Source organism: Phoca vitulina, unplaced genomic scaffold, assembly GCF_004348235.1.
Source record: "Phoca vitulina isolate PV1807 unplaced genomic scaffold, GSC_HSeal_1.0 scaffold70, whole genome shotgun sequence".
NCBI classification, from domain to species: domain Eukaryota; kingdom Metazoa; phylum Chordata; class Mammalia; order Carnivora; family Phocidae; genus Phoca; species Phoca vitulina.
The window spans coordinates 6,548,308-6,567,592 of NW_022589773.1; the positions used below are offsets into that span (position 1 = coordinate 6,548,308).

A 19,285-nucleotide genomic window follows, 5' to 3' on the forward strand; every position below is an offset into this window, starting at 1 on the left:
CAATTGAACATAATAATAAAAAAATTAAAATAATTTTTAGAAACAAGAAATCAGAAAATACCAGGTACACATTATTAAAGATGGAGCTAAGAAATAGATTAAAATACATGAGTATGAACCAAGAAACGCTCCCCTATATGCCCTTTTTAATGTCCAGATAATCAATATAAAGAGTTTTTTTGGGAGGGCGCCTGGGTGGCACAGTGGGTTAAGTGTCTGACTCTTGGTTTCAGCTCAGGTTGTGATCTCAGGGTCATAGGATCAAGCCCTGCATCGGGCTCCACAGTCAGTGCGGAGTCTCTCTCTCTCTCTCTCTTCCTCTCTCAAATAAATAAATCTTTAAAATAAAAATAAAAAGTGTCTAGGAGGAAAATGTCCAAGTATATGGTAAACAAAGGATTAGCATCTATAGTGCATAAAGAACTTCCACAAACCAATAAAAAGACTATGATTAGGCATTTTATTGAAGGAAAAATACAAATGGTTAATGCATATATGAAAGGATGCCTAACCACAGTTGTAATCTAGAAATATAAAATAAAACAATACTATGGGGGAGACGAACCATGAGAGACTATGGATTCTGAGAAACAAACAGAGTTCTAGAGGGGAGGGGGGTGGGGGGATGGGTTAGCCGGGTGATGGGTATTAAAGAGGGCACGTACTGAATGGAGCACTGGGTGTTATACACAAACAATGAATCGTGGAACACTACATCAAAAACTAATGATGTAATGTATGGTGATTAACATAACATAATAAAATAAAAAAACAATACTGTGTTATGCACATTCTGCAAAAACTTTTTTGTGTGTGGGTTTTTGTTTTGGGGAGTGGTTTTAGAGATATAGAGAGATTGGTACTATTCATTATTGGTGGGAGTATTTGTAAAGAGGTACTCATACTATTTTTGAGAATATAACTTGGTCCATTTATTTTATAGGCTAAGTTAACATTTTAAAACATATAGCACCTTCTTATCTGTCTGACAAAAATACTCTTACATACGCACAGTGAAGGATAACAAGGATTTATATTCAGCATTATTAGTATTTGTTTAAAAAAATGAAAAAAAGAAATAGCCTAAATGTCTTGTAGTAGCAGAATGATAACATAAATTCTGATACATGCAACAGAAAAAAAAAATTATAGACCAGATGTACTGATCTGGCAAGACCTCTAAGACATTTTTAAGTGGGACTGAAAAACCTGACTCACAGAACAAGTATATCAATTATGTTGATGCATAAAGTTATTTCTATGTGTATATATAAATAGCTCTAACTGCATTGAAAAAGATCTAGAAGGATATACCTAAACATTACAATCTTACTAAGACTTATAAAGGATGATCTGTATTATTCAAGGGGGACTATCACTTTGATATTTTGTTTGCATTTGTTGTGATAATGCATTCAGACATTTTATACTTTTAAAAAATAAAACACCTACAAAGAAACTGTACTCCTTCATGTTTGGAGCATTTCATATAATCTAAATTCACTTTAATTTCTGAATGCCAAATTTTAGATTATATGAAATGCTCCAAATATATATGAAAGGTGAATAGATATATATAATTTAGAAATACATTTGTATTTGCAGAAGAATTGTAAGAATAGCCCAAAGAACACCCAATTAACTTCACCCAAATTCCCCAGTTGTTAACATTTTATCACATTTGCTTTTCTCTTTCCCTCAGCCATGATCTTTATTTTTCTGAACCATTTGAGAGAAAGTTGCAGATATATCACTTCTAAGTTCTCTAGTGTCTATTTCCCCCAAAGAAGGACACTCTCCTATTTATATGTACATATCAGAATAGTTGCCTGCATATAAATACTCAGTTTTGTGTGTTGTCCTGCACTTGGCTTTTTCCCTCTGCTCTCCTCTCCAGAATGCAGTTATCCCAATCAAGAAACTAACATGGATTACCTTGTAATCCACAAAACTCAATTCAGATTTCACCAACTTCCTGGCAATTTCTTGTCTCCTTTTTCTTTTCTGGTTCAGGATCCAAACCAGGATCGTGGTTATAGAGAATTTCTTTTCATGTCTCTTTAGTTTTCTTTAACCTAGAGTAGTTAGTTACCCAAGCTTTCCCTGTCTTTCATGACCTTCACAGTGTTAAAGAGTAAGGCCTTTCCTTGTGTTAGCTCGCCTTTAAAGTAGGTCCATTTGATGTTCCTCATGTCCAGATTCAAGCCAAGAACCCCTGGCACAAATAGTTCAGAAACAATTCTGTGCTCTTCTCCTTGCATTGGTCAGAAGGCGCCTGGTGGTGACCTTTATTTCCATTCAGTTTCGTGTCTGTCAGCTTTCTTCATTGCAGTCACCATTTTTTCCCTTTATAATTGATAAGTATTTTATGGGGACATCCTCTGAGACTATGCCAATATCCTGTTCCTTGTTAAGCCTGTACCCATCAGCCTTAGCCCTCATTGCTAATTCCCACCTGAATCAGCTACCACTATGATGATTGTCAGATGGTGACTTTTTAATTTCCATTATTCCTTCTTCTTTGTTGCTCTTCTACCATAAAAAAGAGTTTCCCTTGTTTTCTATATATTTATTTAATCTATATGGACTCATGGGATCCTGTATTAGTAATAGGTTACAGTCTGTTGAATTTCACTGTATATTTTGATGTTAAAACTGCCTTGCTTCGGTCCAGTGAGACAAGGTGGATTTTGTGTCATTTTGTCAAGCCTCCATCATTCCTTTTACATGTCCTTACTCTGGTAGGCTGAATGATGTTCCCCCAAAGATGTCCACATCCTAATCCCACAAACCCATCTGGATTCTCTGTGTGAGCCAAAGTAATCACTGAAGGGAACAGTTGGGCAGGAAGTTCAGAGAAAGGAGAGAAGGAGGAAAGCAGAAGCAGAGGGTCAGAATGATATGAAGATGCCACGCTACTGGTCTTGAAGATGGAAGAAGGTGTCATGACTCCTTAGCATGGCGAACATTGCTTCTTTTCTTTCTACCTCATGTACATTTTGTGCATTGTTATGAAGAAATCCAAACGTTTTGTAGCCTTGAATGGGTTTTTCTTAAGCCAGAACCTGAGCTACATTTTCCAATTACTGATTTTTTCCTCCTCACCCTCTTTAATTCTAACATTATTTTCTTATAGCAGCCTATAGATGGATGTATCTGACCTTCACTTTTACTGGAGCCACTATGGAAAACTTATTTTACGTACAAAATAATGTGCCTTTTATAAATTTTGTGGTAAAACTTTGGTAGGGAACTTACAAAGATGCAGATTAATGCTTACAAATTACTTTGGTGATTATATTTAGTTTAAGGGAGAGTCAGTAGCAAAGGGTAAAATCATCAACTGGACCATCAGGTACATCAGTTGCTATGGTGATTCACTTTTCCCAGACTATAGCCTATGTTTCTAGAATATTGATACCAACTGATCAACTTGGATGCTGATCCAAAGCTTCCTCAAACTAAGTTCCCAAGGGTCTTGTTTTAAAAGGGACATCCTGGAGATGAGAAATTTTTACAAGTATTAATTTTGGATTTAACCAAATCCAGGTATAAATTCTAGAAATGACACTTCCTAGCTGGGCAGTCTATGAGAAGACACTTAATTTCTCTAAACTTAAGTCTTTATTTCTAAAAAGGGAGATAATAATGTCTTATAGGTAGGTATTAAATGAGAGTATGTACAAATATTACACAGGTAGTAAGTATTCAATAAATAGCAGCTATTATTAACAAGAATTATTTTAGTTGCCTAGAGTAATGTATTACAGTACAAATCAACTTAAATCACAATACAGTATCACTTGGGCACCTGGGTGGCTCAGTTGGTTAAGCGACTGCCTTCGGCTCAGGTCATGATCCTGGAGTCCCTGGATCGAGTCCCGCATCGGGCTCCCTGCTCGGCAGGGAGCCTGCTTCTCCCTCTGACCCTCCCCCTTCTCATGTGCTCTCTCTCTCATTCTCTCTGTCTCAAATAAATAAAAAAAAAAAAAAACAAAAAAAACAATACAGTATCACTTCTTACTAATCCTTACATCAACAATGCACTGAAGTTATTTTCCACTCTGTGCAGTCTGTGTTTCTTCCAAGAAATTTTAAAGTGTATATGGGGTTAATGATTATATTTACATTGCATTTAGTAAAATACCTCGCAAATAAAGAATACACTATTGTTGTTACTAAAGTGGTATATGTCCTTCAAGTTTCCTTCTATATTCAAGTGTTTCAAAGATGCAGTGTTTCTAAACAGTGATTGGGTTTTTGCTGCTGGTTGACAATGTAACGGACACAATTAGTTTGACAGCAACATAATTATCATGTAGTTACTTAGGTTATAATTTAACTTTGGTGAAATAGGGATATTTTTGTCAGTTTTAGTAGTTCCTGTTGTAATGAGTCTAGAAAGGAGAAAAGTGTATTCAAATGTATCCTTTTATCATTAAACATTTTACATCAAATGAATATTGCATAGTGATGGGATCTTGACTCAGTTGGTAGAAAACAGATAAAATAGGAAATGTAAGATCTCTTCTTCAATAAGACTGGCCCGATTACTATTATTTCACCATAATGGCAACATCTGCCAGGGAAATTAAAATAAAATTCCTCCCTAAGGAGATTCTGCCTGCTCCAGCTAAAGCTGTGTATATACAGGGAATGCCAGGAAATTCTGACATATTGTTGGAGCAAACACTTCAAAAGTATCTTGTGTTTTTTCTGTTTTAGCAACTTCACTGTGTGGTGGTTGGAAGTGAAAATGCCAAGCGATATTTTGAAGCGGTTCAAGGATCAAAAGAGCATCGAGGAGAGCTTTTTGGGGTCTATAATCTCTTCAAACTAAGGTCCCAAGGGTCTTGTCTTACAAGGGACATCCTCGAGGTGTGAAATTTTTCCCTGAACTTTTCAATGATATTTTAAATACCGTTTTCTCCCTCAGGAAACTTGAAATATAATTGCTGCTACCTTTTCAGAGACATTTGGGGTTTTCTTAGTAAAAAATGCCTTGTGTTTAGAATTTTGACTTTTAGAAAAATAGGAAGTGAATTATTGTACCTCTAAACCAAGATTTCCCCATGTGTAGTTGTAAATAATGTATACACACAAATACAGATACATATAGTAGATAGTATGACCTCCAAGACCATATTCAGACTGTCAAAGAGAAATGTATTATTTTGAGAACAGCTGCTAAAGTCAGGAACTAAAAAAAAAGAGAGAGAGAGAGACTTTCCTAAATAAACAAAAATATAAAATGTGTTTTGATTAAAAGTTACCAAATACTCCCTGAGATGCACTCTCATGTCTCATGGAGATTTTTGTTTTCTGTTCCCAATAAAAATTCCACACCAATATTTCAAACTCTCTCAGTTGTGTTCATCCTTAGCATACAGATGTTTCTTATTCTTCAAACAGAAATTTCTATCCTTTTTTAAAAATCGCTTAAATTAAAAAAAAAAAATCGCTTAAATTCTTTGATATGTCAGGATACTAAGGGTATTAGCCTGTTTTCTAGTTGATACCGATGTGAGTATCATAAAATCCTGGAATATCATCTTTTTCAATCCCTTCATCATATAGATGAGGAAAATGAGTCTCAGAAAACTCAAAGATTTTTTCCCTTAACTTCCAGGACTTTGTAGTAAAACCTTCACGTACTTCATTGATTTAGTCAGTTTCATAAAAATGGGTCAAGAACAATTGGTCCCTGTCCTTAAAGAACTTAGACCATCTTGATGAGAGGTGAAAGAGAACACTTACATAATGAACATGTAATATCATGTTAAGCAAGATGGCTAAGAGGGAGGCATGTATTGTGTATATCCTGGGAATATTGCAACTATTGTACAGTGTCTGATGTATACTGCTGAATTTTTGTTTTATAGTAACTATTTGAATTGAGTGGCCCATTTGAAGTCCCCCTGTCTTGGGCGCCTGTCTGGGTTAGTCAGAAGAGCATGCGACTCTTGATCTCAGGGTTGTGGATTTAAGCACCATGTTAGGTGTAGAGATTACTTTAAAATAAATTAAAAAAAATAAAGTCCCCGTCTTTTTCTTGAATATACCGTCTCTTTCATGGACTTGTTCTTTCCCATTCCTTTTTTATAATCGGTAACCTTGTTAGTATTCCAGGCCCCCCTCAGATCCTACTTCCTTCTCAGAGTAATACCCAACATACCAACCTATATTGGTGTTTCTCATTTAAAAATATTGTCTATAAAGTATGTTAGCATTATATGACTTATCCTTTTTTCTCTCATTTATCAAATATTTGAGTTATTTTATCAGAATAGCAGCCTATTCCTTAAGCAAATGTTAGGTAAGACATTCGGTAGGACAAGTTATTAAATGAAAAGTTCTCTTGTTTTCTGGTTGTCCTAAGTATATCTTGTTTCTCCTCCAGGATTGTTTATTAATGACAGGACTCTCTTGGTCTTATATTTTGTTTGTGGTAAAATATGCTTAACTTCTTACTAGGCATATCATCAGCACCCCAATATTAAATTAAATTTTGAATTAAAATTGCTCATTTGTTATCAGCCAGAATTTAAAATTATTCAAGCTGGGTGCTTACAGGCTAGAATAAATATCTCTTCCCCTAAAAAAACAAATAATAATAATAATAATAAAAATTATTCAGGCATGGTTAGATTCATGCTGCTTTTGGCCAAACAATGTTTTAAAAAAAGGTTGCTGGAGTGGAAGGGGGTGGGAGGGATGGGGTGGCTGGGTGATGGACATTGAGGAGGGTATGGACTATGGTGAGTGCTGTGAATTGTGTAAGACTGATGAATCACAGACCTGTACCCCTAAAACAAATAATACATTATATGTTAATAAAAAAATTAAAAAAATATCATTATTCCAAGCCCTATGTAATTGAAGCATATATCAAAAAGCAAAAGAATTATTTCACTTCCTGCAATACGTTTTTAATTTTTAAAGGTTGTAGAAAATCTCTTTTAAAATGTTTTAAAATGTAGAAATTTTCATTTATAGAACACTTTTAATCTGATGATTTCCAGGCAATTTAGTTCTACTTTGCACTGACTTTATCTATATCATGATCTCCCTTTAGAGAGAGATATTGAGGGCTAATTTCACAAACATCTATTGAGTATATGCTAAATGTCAGGTACTACCCATCATAGAGCTAGGCATACAGAAATGAATAAAATAGACAAAAAGTCCTACCTACAAAAAATTTACATTCTATTTTGGGGAAACAAATAATAAACAAAAAAATGATACATATAGTCTTATGACAATAGGCTCTGAGAATAAAAATAGAGCAGGTAGAAGATGAATGACTTCTGGAGATCTAATGCCCAGCATCATGCTTATAGTCAATAATACGTATTATATACTTCAAAGTCGCTAACGGAGTGGATATTAAATGGTCTCACCACAAAAAAGAAGTGATTATTCTATGGCATGATAGAGATGTTAGCTAAAGCTATGGTGGTAATCATATTGCAATAGATAAATGCGTCAAAACATGTTGTACACCTTAAGTGTACACAGTGTTATATGTAAATTATATCCTAATAAAAAAATTAGAGCAGGGAAGGGAAATAGGAAGACTGTCAAGGAAAGAGCATTGCAGTTTTAGATGGAATAGCCAAGGAAGTGCTCACTAGGAGGTTGCAATTGATTCTTTGAAGAGATGAAGGAGGAAGATGTGTTTTACACAGAGGAATAAATGCAAAAGCCCTGCAGGAGGAGCATGCCCAGCAGAATTTCCAAATGGCAGGAAAGCCAGAGTGGCCGGAGGGGAGTGAGCAAGAAAGCAAGAGATGGGGCCAGAGAGATGACAGGAAGCCAGATCACGTGGGCACTTTGACTTTGAGTGAGACAAAAAGCAAGTAGAGGGTTCTGAACAGAAGAAAAACATAGTCTGACCTCTACAATCTAGATTAAATATTAAGAATTAGAATATAGAAGTACAAAAGCAGAAGCAAAACACCAGGTAGGTGGATACTGCAATAATCTAGCCAAGAGATGATGGTGGTTTGGACCAGAGCAATAGTGGTAGATGGCATGAGAAGTGGCTGGATTCTGTATATATTACCCAGGTGGTGCTGACAGGATTTGCTGATGGATTAGATACAGGGTATGAGAACAAAAAGAGGAGTTAAGGATGACTCCAAGGTGTTTGGCCTGAGAAACAGAAGACTGGAGTTGCCATCTACCTATCACAAAGGGGTTCCAACAGGATTGAAGATTTCTGGTGCTGCCTGTTCCATCTGTTGTAGCCATCTGGCTTTAGAAAGGATAAATATAGTACTGGGATGGAGACCCCCCCTCCCTTGCAATAATAGCCTCTAACCATCGGAAGAAAAGATCTCAAAGAACTATTTATCATTCTCTACAGTTCTGGAGGGGAGATTTTTACTTGTTGCCCTGGATACCAGGTGGCTGGAACCATGCCATTGGTAGATATGTGTATTTGTAAGTTGGGCATTGTAACTCTGATGAGGATAATAGTATTTCCCCTTGTTCAGTCAACAAAGTCTTAAAAAGAAAAATAAATTGACTTCCTTTTGAAGGAGAATATAATGGTCTAGAATCTAGGCCATTAAGTACCTTTGCTGAATGGTATACCAAAAGCTTTAAAAACATAAATACTTTCCCAAAAGATGTAACAAACCTGTTACACTATTAGGTATTTTTTTAGTTTCATATTAGATGGACCTTTTCATTTGATGTTTATTACACCAAAGGAATCAATAAACATATTTTAGTGAATATGAACAATAAATACGCCTGCAATATAGGCTAGAATATCAAGTTCCCAATATTTAGCATTATCTGTAGTGTTTGAGATGTTAATAATATGTCCTTACTATAACTATTATGTAGACATAGTTGCTATGGATATCGTTATTGGGTAAATATGTAACATTTTTTTCATTCTCTCTCCCCTACTAGAACTATTAGTGGAGTTGGCTGAAAAGTACCATTTTCTATCTGAAAAAGACACTTTAAGACAAGAAATAAGAGTACTTTATGGGCCCAGGACACTTCTGCTGTACCTCTCTACTACCTAAGAATTATGAACATTTTAAAATGTTATGTAAACTGTATATGAGTTTATAGTAATTAACAAAATTGAAAAATAACGTTAAGAAAGCTAAAGCAGTTCTTGCTTTGGCAGCACATACACTAAAACCGGAACGACACAGAGAAGTTAGCATGGCCCCTGCGCAAGGATGCCATGCAAAGTCATGAAGCGGTCCATATTTTTTAAAAAAAGAGCTAAAGCAAGCTGCTCTCCGTTTGCCTTTCTTAACTCCAAATTTTAGCGTGCCATTGCTATTGTTTATCTGGTTGTTTTTACCCCATATTTTATAGTTATTTGCATTCTTTATAGAGAGAAGGCAAAGTGGAAGCCGGGATCATGACGGCCACAACATGGTTGAAAGAGGAACCTCCCGTACACAAACAAGAAACGGTAAGCAATTTTTGAATCTGTAGCCTAGGACTCCTATAAAACATGTATTGGGACAATTTTAAGTTACTTTTCCTTTCTCTTCATTTTTCAGTGTGTAAAGAAAAAGGTCTTTAAAAAAAAAAGTCAAGGACACAAAGTCGGACACAAATTTAACTGTCAGTTAAATTAACAGTTTAGGCTAATTTCACATTTCATATCATAAGAACAAAGTCAAGAACAATCACCCATCATTTACATCCAAACCGGAATTTTAACTATACCAAACTATAAATCCAAAATTAAATACACTGTATAGATGAACAATCCAACCTAACTAAACAGTTTTTCACCAACCAAAAAATTAAATGGAAAAATAGTAATCAATGTCTGTTTAAGATTATTAAATCCAAACATCAAAATTATTCTCTGACTCAAACATATTTTATTTTGAGTCCTTGATCTTGTGATCTTTTTGGTATTATGTCATCTCACATACTACAAAATCTATATTGTCATCGTAAGGCCTCTTTAATAAAGAATCTACATGTGGAAGGTTCTTTGTTATTGTTGTTGCTGGTTTTTTCTTGCTTTTGGGGATTTAACTATACATTTATACTAGCTTGATGATTTGGAACATGGGGTGAATATTTTTCTAACTTTATAGAAATACATGAGTAGCAAATGTTGGCAAAAGTATTACTGGATTTAAAAAAAAAAAAGTATTACTGGATAATACTTTCCCCAAATCTTTTACTAATAAAGCCTCGGTTTTAAGAAACTGAAGCATATATTTAGCTCTGATTGATGTAAAAAATAATAAATACTGGATTTAAATTTGTAGCAAATTTTACTTCAGAATATCTAAAATATTTTCTTTATTTCTGATGGTCAAGATTCTATCAGATCTTATTTTTAATCTATTAGAACTGTTTTCCAGTTGTGAATTCTTTACTTTGTTAATGCCTACAAATTTGTTTTTTTCTTAAAGTGTGATTGGAACTATGTGCTGGACTACAGTAAGCAGGCTGTGTACTTTTCACTTTTGAGACCAGAATCAGTCCCTACATCTTAGAAGCTGACTCCTCTGCTCTTTGTTTTCCTTATAGATAATTTCATTACGTGGTAGTCTGTTCAAACTTTTATTTATTTTGGAAAGTTATTCAACTTGAAAAAAGAATGTACCAGACTGTAATATTAAATCCTTTGCATTTGTTTATAAAATGTATTTTTTGAAAATGCCAAGTGATATATTAGTTACCTGCCCAAATTTAATACCCTTCCAGTGTGATAGATTTGATATTATCTTGACATTTTCTAATGTTTCTGTGACTGCTTCTTATATAGTCTAAAGAGCCTGACTGTCAAGAACATAGAGGTCTAGAACAACCTGCGGAGTTGCCAACAAAAGAAGCATGTGATCCCTGCAGTGATTTTAGTGATGATGAATCAGTGGGAAACTCAAGAATAAAGACTGCTAAAAACAAAGCATCTGACTCAAGTAAAGCTTCAGGTTCTGCTGGACAGCTTACCTTACTCCATTGTGGTTTCTCTAAATTGTTTGAAACAAACTATAAAGCAGTTGAGGATAGTGATGGAAATATTGCCTCTGACGATCAAAGTTCTGATGAACAGCCCATGTGTCTTTCAACCGAAGCCAAAGATGTTGGTTTTCAGAAAAGTCATGACTCTCTTGGTACTTCAAAACACCAGAAATTAGCTAACATCCTAAATCCAAATGAAAAATGTATTTTTGATAAAAGTGAGAAACTTCTCAAACAAAATATTTCTTCTGAGTCTGATGATGAGAAAAATTTTAAAAATACAGGTGACCACCATTGCATTTTACAGAATGTCACAGAATCAGAAGATAGTGATGTCGTCTTTCCCACACAGTATACAACTCAGATATGTCCTAAGAATGGTATAAAGTTTAAGCCACTCGTGGATGGATCTCAAAATTCTGAAACAGAAAATCCTGTAAAAATAAGAAATAATGGTGATGATAGAAAGACTGATGTCAAAGGAAATAGACAAATTGCAAAACAATTAAATCCTGAGAACATGACCCTGAAATCTATTATGAAAAGAAAAGGCAGTAGTGATATTAGTGATGAGTCTGATGACATTGAAATTTCCTCTGAGTCAAGAGTAAGAAAACGAAGAGCTACTAGTTCTTTGAGGTTTAAGAGAAAAAAGGAAAGTAAAAAGGAGCTTTTCACTTTTCCTAAAACAATGAAGAAAACAAATCAACCGTATGCAGCAGATGGAGATTGTAACTTGCAAGCCATTGATGAATTTTCATCCTCAGATGACGATTTAACTGTCCGCCACATCAGTTTCTCTAAACAGAGCCATACACCAAAAACTATAAAAGCTAGAATCAGTTTCTCTTCAAAATTGCCTAACCATAAGGAAAATGGCAGTTTTATGCCAAGAAAATCAATGAAATTTTCAAATGAGAAAGTTGTCAATCAAGAGCAGCTGTATGAGTCAATGGATAAATTTTTAGGTAACTATAGATATATTTTGAAAACTGTGTTACGTATTTGTTTTGTGCATTCAAATAGCTCTGTACGAGATTCTTAAATTAGTTTGTAAAATAGTTCTATAATCAAGATGCTACACTGAGGCACAAATGAGGAAGTGGGTGGGTGGCAGGATAAAGGGAAGACCACCTAGGTCAACATAGAGAACTTTGTCATCCACCCCAAGGGCCCCCTCCATGTGCCCCATCTGAATCACAGCCCTTTTGCCAGACTTCATTTAGCCTTGACGGGTAGGTGACTGTAAGTTTAATGCTCCTCTTCAGTCCTTATGTCAGCATCTCGCCAGACAGTTTGGTTGTCAGAAGCTTATTTTCTAGTAGATCCCTCAGGAAGTGCTCATGAGAATAATATTCCCTGAGATTCCTGTTGGTAACAGTTTGTGCCCTTTATACTTAAAAGTCATTTTTTGCCAGACATAAAATCATTGACTCACACTTTCTTCAGTATTTTAAATATGAGGCTTCCTTTTCTTTTGGCATGAAGTGTTGTATCACATGTTCTTTTTCTTCCCCCCTGATGCCCAAAGAATTTCTTTTCTTTTCATTATTGTCCAGTAAATTTACTAGACTGTGTTTGAATGTTTGTCTTGTTCGAGTTGCTGTAACAAACTACCACGGACTGCGTGGCTTAAACCTTTAGTTCTCATAGTTCTGGAGACTGGAAGTCCAAGATCAGGATGCCAACATGGTTAGGTTCTTGGTTCGGGCCGTCATCCTGGCCCACAGAAGGCTGCTGTCTTGCTGTGTCCTCCCATGGTGGACACAAAAATCATCTCTCTTGTGTCTCTTTTTTTAAGGCTACTAGTCCCATTCATTAGAGCTCCACCTTCATGACCTAATTATCTCCCAAAGGCCCAACCTTCAAACACCATCACGCTAGGGATTGGGGCTTCAACATACGAATTTTGGAGGGACACAAACATTCAGTCCATAGCAGTGTTGGTTATTCTGGGTCAGTATTGTCATAATATAGTTTCAACTCGGTTTTTATTTCAGGAAAGCTTTCTTGTACTAGTATTTTTAGTTACTTTTTCTATTCCTTTGCTGTGGCTTTCTTCTTCAGAGACTCCTATTATTCAAATATTCAATTTTCTTTGCCTGTCTTCAGTATGTCACATTGTCTCAAATCCTTTATCTTTTTCATTTCTTTTTGCTTTTTAAAAATATCCTTCCATTTTTCTTAAAGCATTAGTTATTGTTTGTTCCCTCAGTCTGCAGGTGTTCCTGCAGTCTAGTCTTCATTTCTAAATTTGTTTTTAATTTCTAAATCTTCCTGAGTCCTGTCCACCCTTTTCTGAGTTATTCTAATTCTGACTTATGTTGTTGGTTTCTTAATGTCTTTTACCTGGTTTTGAAGTCAGTTACAATTTTAATCTGCTTTGTGAGCATATGTTTTTGGCATATTTTCATTCTGCTGCTTATTCTTTTTTCTCATAATAATTTTTATGAGATTTGACCCTCTTGCTCATTTTTATAGAAATTATTTTCCCTGAATTTTTTAAGTGAGGCAGAGTTTAGGAAATTTTTTCTAATTTCACAAAGATCCATATCTGTTTTTTTGTACAGTGCTCAAAACTGTGGTGGGATTTCTTGCCTCTATCCGTACCCACTGCTTTGCTTTAGACCGTCTCTTTCCCTCATTCCTAATCTTCCTATCCTGTTCTTTCTGACTCCCTCCCAGCAGTTTCTTCATTGTGTGGCCCTGACCTGGGAGCCCTGGTGGGTCAGTTTGGAGAGTTCCTAAGATCTAGTTTGCTTCATTCTCTCAGGCCTTCTTATCGTAAGCCCCCTGCACTCACTCAGCATTGGAGAACGGAAAACCTTCCCCGATCCCCGTTCCTTCCCAACTCATCTCCAAGTGGCCCACTGTGCTCTCCAGGGCACACCTGTTGGCTATTCTAGGCTCTTCTGTTCTCAGATCCATCAGATGCCACCCTGTTGCTTCCTTCACCCACACCCTGATGCTGTGCACAGTGTAGCTGTCGGTGGATTGTCCCCATCTATTTGTATTTTAGGGCTCATGGGGGAGTGTCTTGTTATCTTAATTTGTTGTATGTGTTGTCCATGGCCTTTTGTTTTATTGCTGGCTGTTATTGCTCAGTTATTGCTGGCTGTTTTATGTAGGGATTCAGAGATTGAAAAATTGCTTACCCTGCTACCACCATCTGCTGAGAATTTGCTTAGTGATTTTAAGAGTTAGCATTGCTTTTAAAAGTGTCTGACTCATTCCCAAAAAAAACTATGTGAAAGAAGCTGATATATAAGCAAGGATAGTTTGATATAGGAACTATAATCATTGTGTTTGACTTATTTACATATCAAGCTTTCTTTTGTGGTTATTCACAAGTTCATTATGATATATATTTTGATACCCTTGTAACTAAGTATTGGACTATCCTTTGGTTTGTGTGCTATAATTAGATTTAGGTTTGAGGAATCGTTGCGTAAACTGTTTTTTAAAAGATTAGCTGAGCTTTGTGTTTGTTTTTTACTGTGTAAAAGATGTCCGTAGTGTGGAACTAATGCTATTTTGAATAATACATAAAACGTGTCATCAAAATTAAGAAAAATCTGAGTAAATTTTCTACCAGAAGAATACTTGATCCTTCTAGAGGTTTAAAACTGTTGCCGTACATGCTACCTGGTATTTTGAGATTTAAGGAGAATATTATCTTAGTTGTTCTTTTTGTTATTTAACATCTTGTTTTCTCACAATTGTCAGTTTTGGTTGAGAGAGGTTCAGGACTGAAACAGCACAAGGGTTGAAGGTCATAATTAAGGTTCATTGCCAGAGATGTTTGAGGGAGCTTTTACAGACCTCAGTTCTAGCCTTCTCTTTTATGACCACAATTTAAAAGTAAATTATAGGTGCCTAGAAGCAAAGCAATAAAAAATGTAACCATTTTTTTAGACTTCTTTCAGATAAAAGCTGTAAGTTAATTTTTCTCATTTCCTAAAAAGCTCCCAATCTTGACATTCTCTGGGCATATGTACAAAAAAGACAAAATACAAACGTAAAACTGAACAAAGCCAACCAAATGAAACTCCCTCGTCATAAACCCCATGCTCCCACTCCATTGCTGTAATTAAGTACATGTTTAAAGGAACAGATAGATGAGGCCAGCACTCTATTTAAATTAGTAAACAATTTTTTTTAATCAATAGAAACAACAAATCCATGGAGATAACCCTTCACCGTGACTTTTTTCTTAGCCAAAACCTTCATTTCAGGTTTAAATCTAAAAATTGTTATCTAATCTCAGAAGTTCTCATATTGATGAGAAGGGAAAGTCATTTCCAAGTAAACCTAGACCAATATATTTGAACTCTTTTCAATTTTTATAAAAAATAGAATATTGTGATGTTAACATACAAACTCAATGTTTTTCTTGAGGATTAAGAATAGAACAAGCATAACTTCTCTTTTAGTGTATTGCTGATAATTTTTAAAGTGTACATGGAACCATATTGCTTCACAACGAGACATCACTTAATAAACACCAATTGCCTCCCAGATGGTGTTCAGGAAGTGGCTTATATTCACTCCAACCAGACTGTGATTGGATCCAGCAAAGCTGAAAATCACATGAGCCGATGGGCAGCACGGGATGTGTTTGAATTGAAGCAGTTTTCCCAGCTTCCTGCCAATGTAGCTGTTTGCACTTCTAAGGTAAGAGAACATAGGGTCCTGACATCTTTAGTATTTAGAAGTTACTCAATAGGATCTTCTCTAAATACTCCCTCAGAAGTGGCTACTAAGACTTATGTATAAGCAATAAACAAACAAGTGTAAAAATCAGAACGCCATTTGGAGCACTGTTGTGCTAAAATGTTTTATATTAAAAGGCACATCTATATTTAAATGCCTAATAATGTTGAGTTGCTTAACAGTTTCCCTTAATAAAAGTTTGCTAAAAAATGAGAAATCTGAGGGAATCATGCAGTTAAATCAGAATCAAAACCACTTCCGCTCATATAGAAAAGGGAAGTGTATGATTAGATTTCCTTCAGAATTTTTCATCTAACATGAAGGCACACATGAAAACTAACTTCATATAGAATTTATATATATATATTTTTTTTTTTGAAAGAGAGTGCACACGGGGACGAGTGGGGGTGGGGGACTGAGGGGCAGAGGGAGAGAGACAATCTTAAGCAGTCTCCACGCCCAGCATGGAGCCCCAATGTGGGGCTCTATCTCATGACCCTGAGATCATGACCTGAGCCAAAATCAGGAGTCAGATGCTTAACCGACTGAGCCATCGAGGTGCCCCTAGAATTTATATTTTTAGCAAAAGGATTCATATAATGTTAAAAGTAATAAATACATCCTATGTGCTTTTCTTGTTTAAAATTGCTGTTACATAAAAATAAGGCTTTATGTAAATGTGGTATCTTATTTACACATAGTCACTTTCATCAAATGTTTTTAAAAATGTTTTCTTCTCTTTGGCTTATTATTCTTTATTCCTAAGAGCTGAGTGTCTGAGGAGAAGTTTTTCTACCACTTGATGTGTAGGAGTTAAAAACCGGTACTGTATACAACAATGATACTTTGTTTCTAGTTAGTACTACTTTTAAGAATAAAGGGGGGAAAATGCCTCTGAACTGTCAAGCTGTCTTTATTTATTTGTACCTCCTCTGGCTCCACAGAGGATCTGGATTGTCCTAACAATAAAATCAGAATACAAAATGAAATTCAGAGACAAGGAAAATATAAATTAAACTAGAAGTTCAGGACTAAGAGAAAGTTAAATGCAGATATATAGGATATAATGTTCTTACCCAGATATTTTCTTAAATGACAAGTTTGATTGAGTTTCCTGGTAGACAAAACAAAGGAAGTAAACAATTTATTTAGTGTTTTCTCAACTACTGCATTTGGAAATGTGTGTGGGCACTTTGGGTGGTCACAGTGACTGAGTACCCGAGTGGCATTAATGTCTGAAGGCCAGGGAGACTAAATGGCTGTTGTGGGGGAGGGAGGGCCATCCCACATGCCAAGAATTGTTCTGCTCAAAATGCCATAACACCCTGCTGAGAAGCACTGAGCTAAATTGTTGTCCTTAAGGAAAAGAAAAAGGAAAAAAAAAATGCTAGCTCTTCGAAGGAGGAAGGAGGCTCTTCCTAGCACTTAATTCGAGGGAAATTTGTCCCCTGGGATTTTAAATGGTGACTACTGAATGATCTAGTGAGCAGTCAGTTGTCTGATAATATCCTTAGAATAAATGGAATAATGGACTTTGAAAGACTGTGCGTTTAGCATTTTTCATTGTAATCCAAAGGCACAATGCCACGATATAACACGCGAAAGCATTCTTTCATGACCCACGTATGCTGCCTTTTTATATTCTCATTTGATCTAGGAATATACCATATCTCAACCAACACTGTAGAGAGCAATTTCTATAGTTTGTCCACCTTGTGGGAGCTGTCTGAAAAAGGTAAGCAGAAATATGCCAGAAATTTGCTATATTAGAATGAAGAGCCTATCAGAATCTCTTAAATAGACAGTTATTCTTTTCTTAGGGTTTTATTTTTTAACCATACCCCCTTTTTTTTAACCATGCCCTTATCCAAACAAACAAATTTTAATGTGAAAACGTCAGATAATTTGGCAAACCCCTGTAGTAGATGTTAATGAAGTAATTTAACTGGATATTGTTGGTTTATTTAAATATTTCTCAGAAAAGAAATTTGCAGCCTCATATAATTCCTCCCAAAATGGACCTGAGAAGCAACCACCTAAATGTAAGAGAAATAAACATCCCTTTGGAACCTTCTTAAGGCAAGTTGTAAAAATGAAAACGGTAGAAATATACTTTGCCCTTAATTGGGCCGAGGACCAGGGGCAAGGGAGTTCCTTTATCCTTACATTAGCAATCCCAGTAGTGCTCAATCTTTTTTAGCCCCAGCATTCTTGAGGTAGACAGCACAATCTCATCAGAAACTTTGTCTCTTCACAGTGATTTTTGGAGTGAGGGACATTTCTTACCGAGAAACAAGTTGAAATATTCATCCCCTAGGATTTCTAATATGCCCTTTGAGGCTGTATGTCTCCCCATCACACACAGACCAACTTAGTAAACCTTTTCCAGGGTGTGTGAAGAAATGTGTTGTTTAATGACTAAATCATAGTGGGTGTAAAATATTCGGGAAGTTTTAAAGCCACTAAGCAGGAGGTCCAATCCCATGCCACCAATGCTAGCAGGCCAAGAACAGTCTGTACAAACATGCTCATCTCAGCGGCCAACTTCTTTAAATCAATACTTGATATAGTAAAATTCCAACAGAGTAAGATTCAGTCCCTCAGATTTTACCTCTACCATTTAAAACCTCAAGTTAGGGACGCCTGGGTGGCTCAGTCGGTTAAACGGCTGCCTTCGGCTCAGGTCATGATCCCGGGGTCCTGGGATCGAGTCCCGCGTTGGGCTCTCTGCTCGGTAGGGAGCCTGCTTCTCCCTCTTCCTCTCCCCCTGCCTGTACTCGCTCTCTCTCTCCCTCTCTGACAAATAAATAAAATCTTTTAAAAAAATAAAAAATAAAAAAAATAAAATAAAACCTCAAGTTAATAATATGGCTGTAATTTCTTGAAAGTTGTAATCTATTACCTATATACAAAAATCACTTGGGGACAGTATATGACATGTGAAAAAAAATTCACAAGCACCGATTTCATCATATCTGGTCAGAATTACTTAAACACCTTTAATGAGTAGATCACTGAAACACACCATCATCTTTGGTTAGAGATACGTGTGTCACTCACTGAGAGAGTTGTAGTGTGTTGGTGGCAATAGTGCATTTGCAGTTTTGAGAAAAATTAAAAATTGTTATGAGAAGAAAAGAGAATAAACTAAGGTAAAGGGAAACAAAGCAAGGTGAAAGCAAAAGAGACTCAGCCATAGTGTCAGAAAATATCTGCAAACCTCTGGCTTCTAAAGTCTCCAGAAATCCCCAGACCTCCCACCTACAGTACAGTATCTTTCATCTTGGGGCTCACATCCAGAATTTTTATTACTGAGAATTCTTCTGAGTGCTTCTTGTCTGTCACCAAAGTTTTATTAGAGACCTTTATTTCTGTTTGAAAAGATTGTGTGTGCGTGTGCATGTGCGCGCAGGCTTGCGTGTGGTCTGTGTGTGTGCGTGTGCGTGCAGGCTTGTGTGTGGTCTGTGTGTGTGCGTGTGTGTGTGCGCAGGCTTGCGTGTGGTCTGTGTGTGCGGGTGCGTGCAGGCTTCCGTGTGGTCTGTGTGTGTGCGTGTGCGCGCAGGCTTGCGTGTGGTCTGTGTGTGTGCGTGCGCGCGCAGGC

The 19,285-nt window shown here is 36.2% G+C and overlaps 1 protein-coding gene and 1 non-coding gene across 5 annotated transcripts in view; both read left to right on the plus strand.

Annotated features, from left to right (window-relative positions):
- The window catches only part of ERCC6L2 (ERCC excision repair 6 like 2), a 133,720-nt gene that overhangs the window by 83,123 nt on the left and 31,312 nt on the right, over nt 1-19,285 (plus strand). For all 4 annotated transcript variants that reach the window (XM_032392896.1, XM_032392898.1, XM_032392897.1 and 1 more), the window contains 4 exons: nt 4,726-4,878; nt 9,371-9,451; nt 10,775-11,939; nt 15,491-15,645. In XM_032392896.1, the coding sequence (XP_032248787.1) occupies nt 4,726-4,878; nt 9,371-9,451; nt 10,775-11,939; nt 15,491-15,645 (1,554 nt within the window). The remainder of the gene's footprint in view (nt 1-4,725; nt 4,879-9,370; nt 9,452-10,774; nt 11,940-15,490; nt 15,646-19,285) is intronic.
- On the plus strand, nt 9,143-9,244 carry LOC116624799. The gene has a single exon (XR_004297955.1). It is a non-coding gene; the product is annotated as a U6 spliceosomal RNA (small nuclear RNA).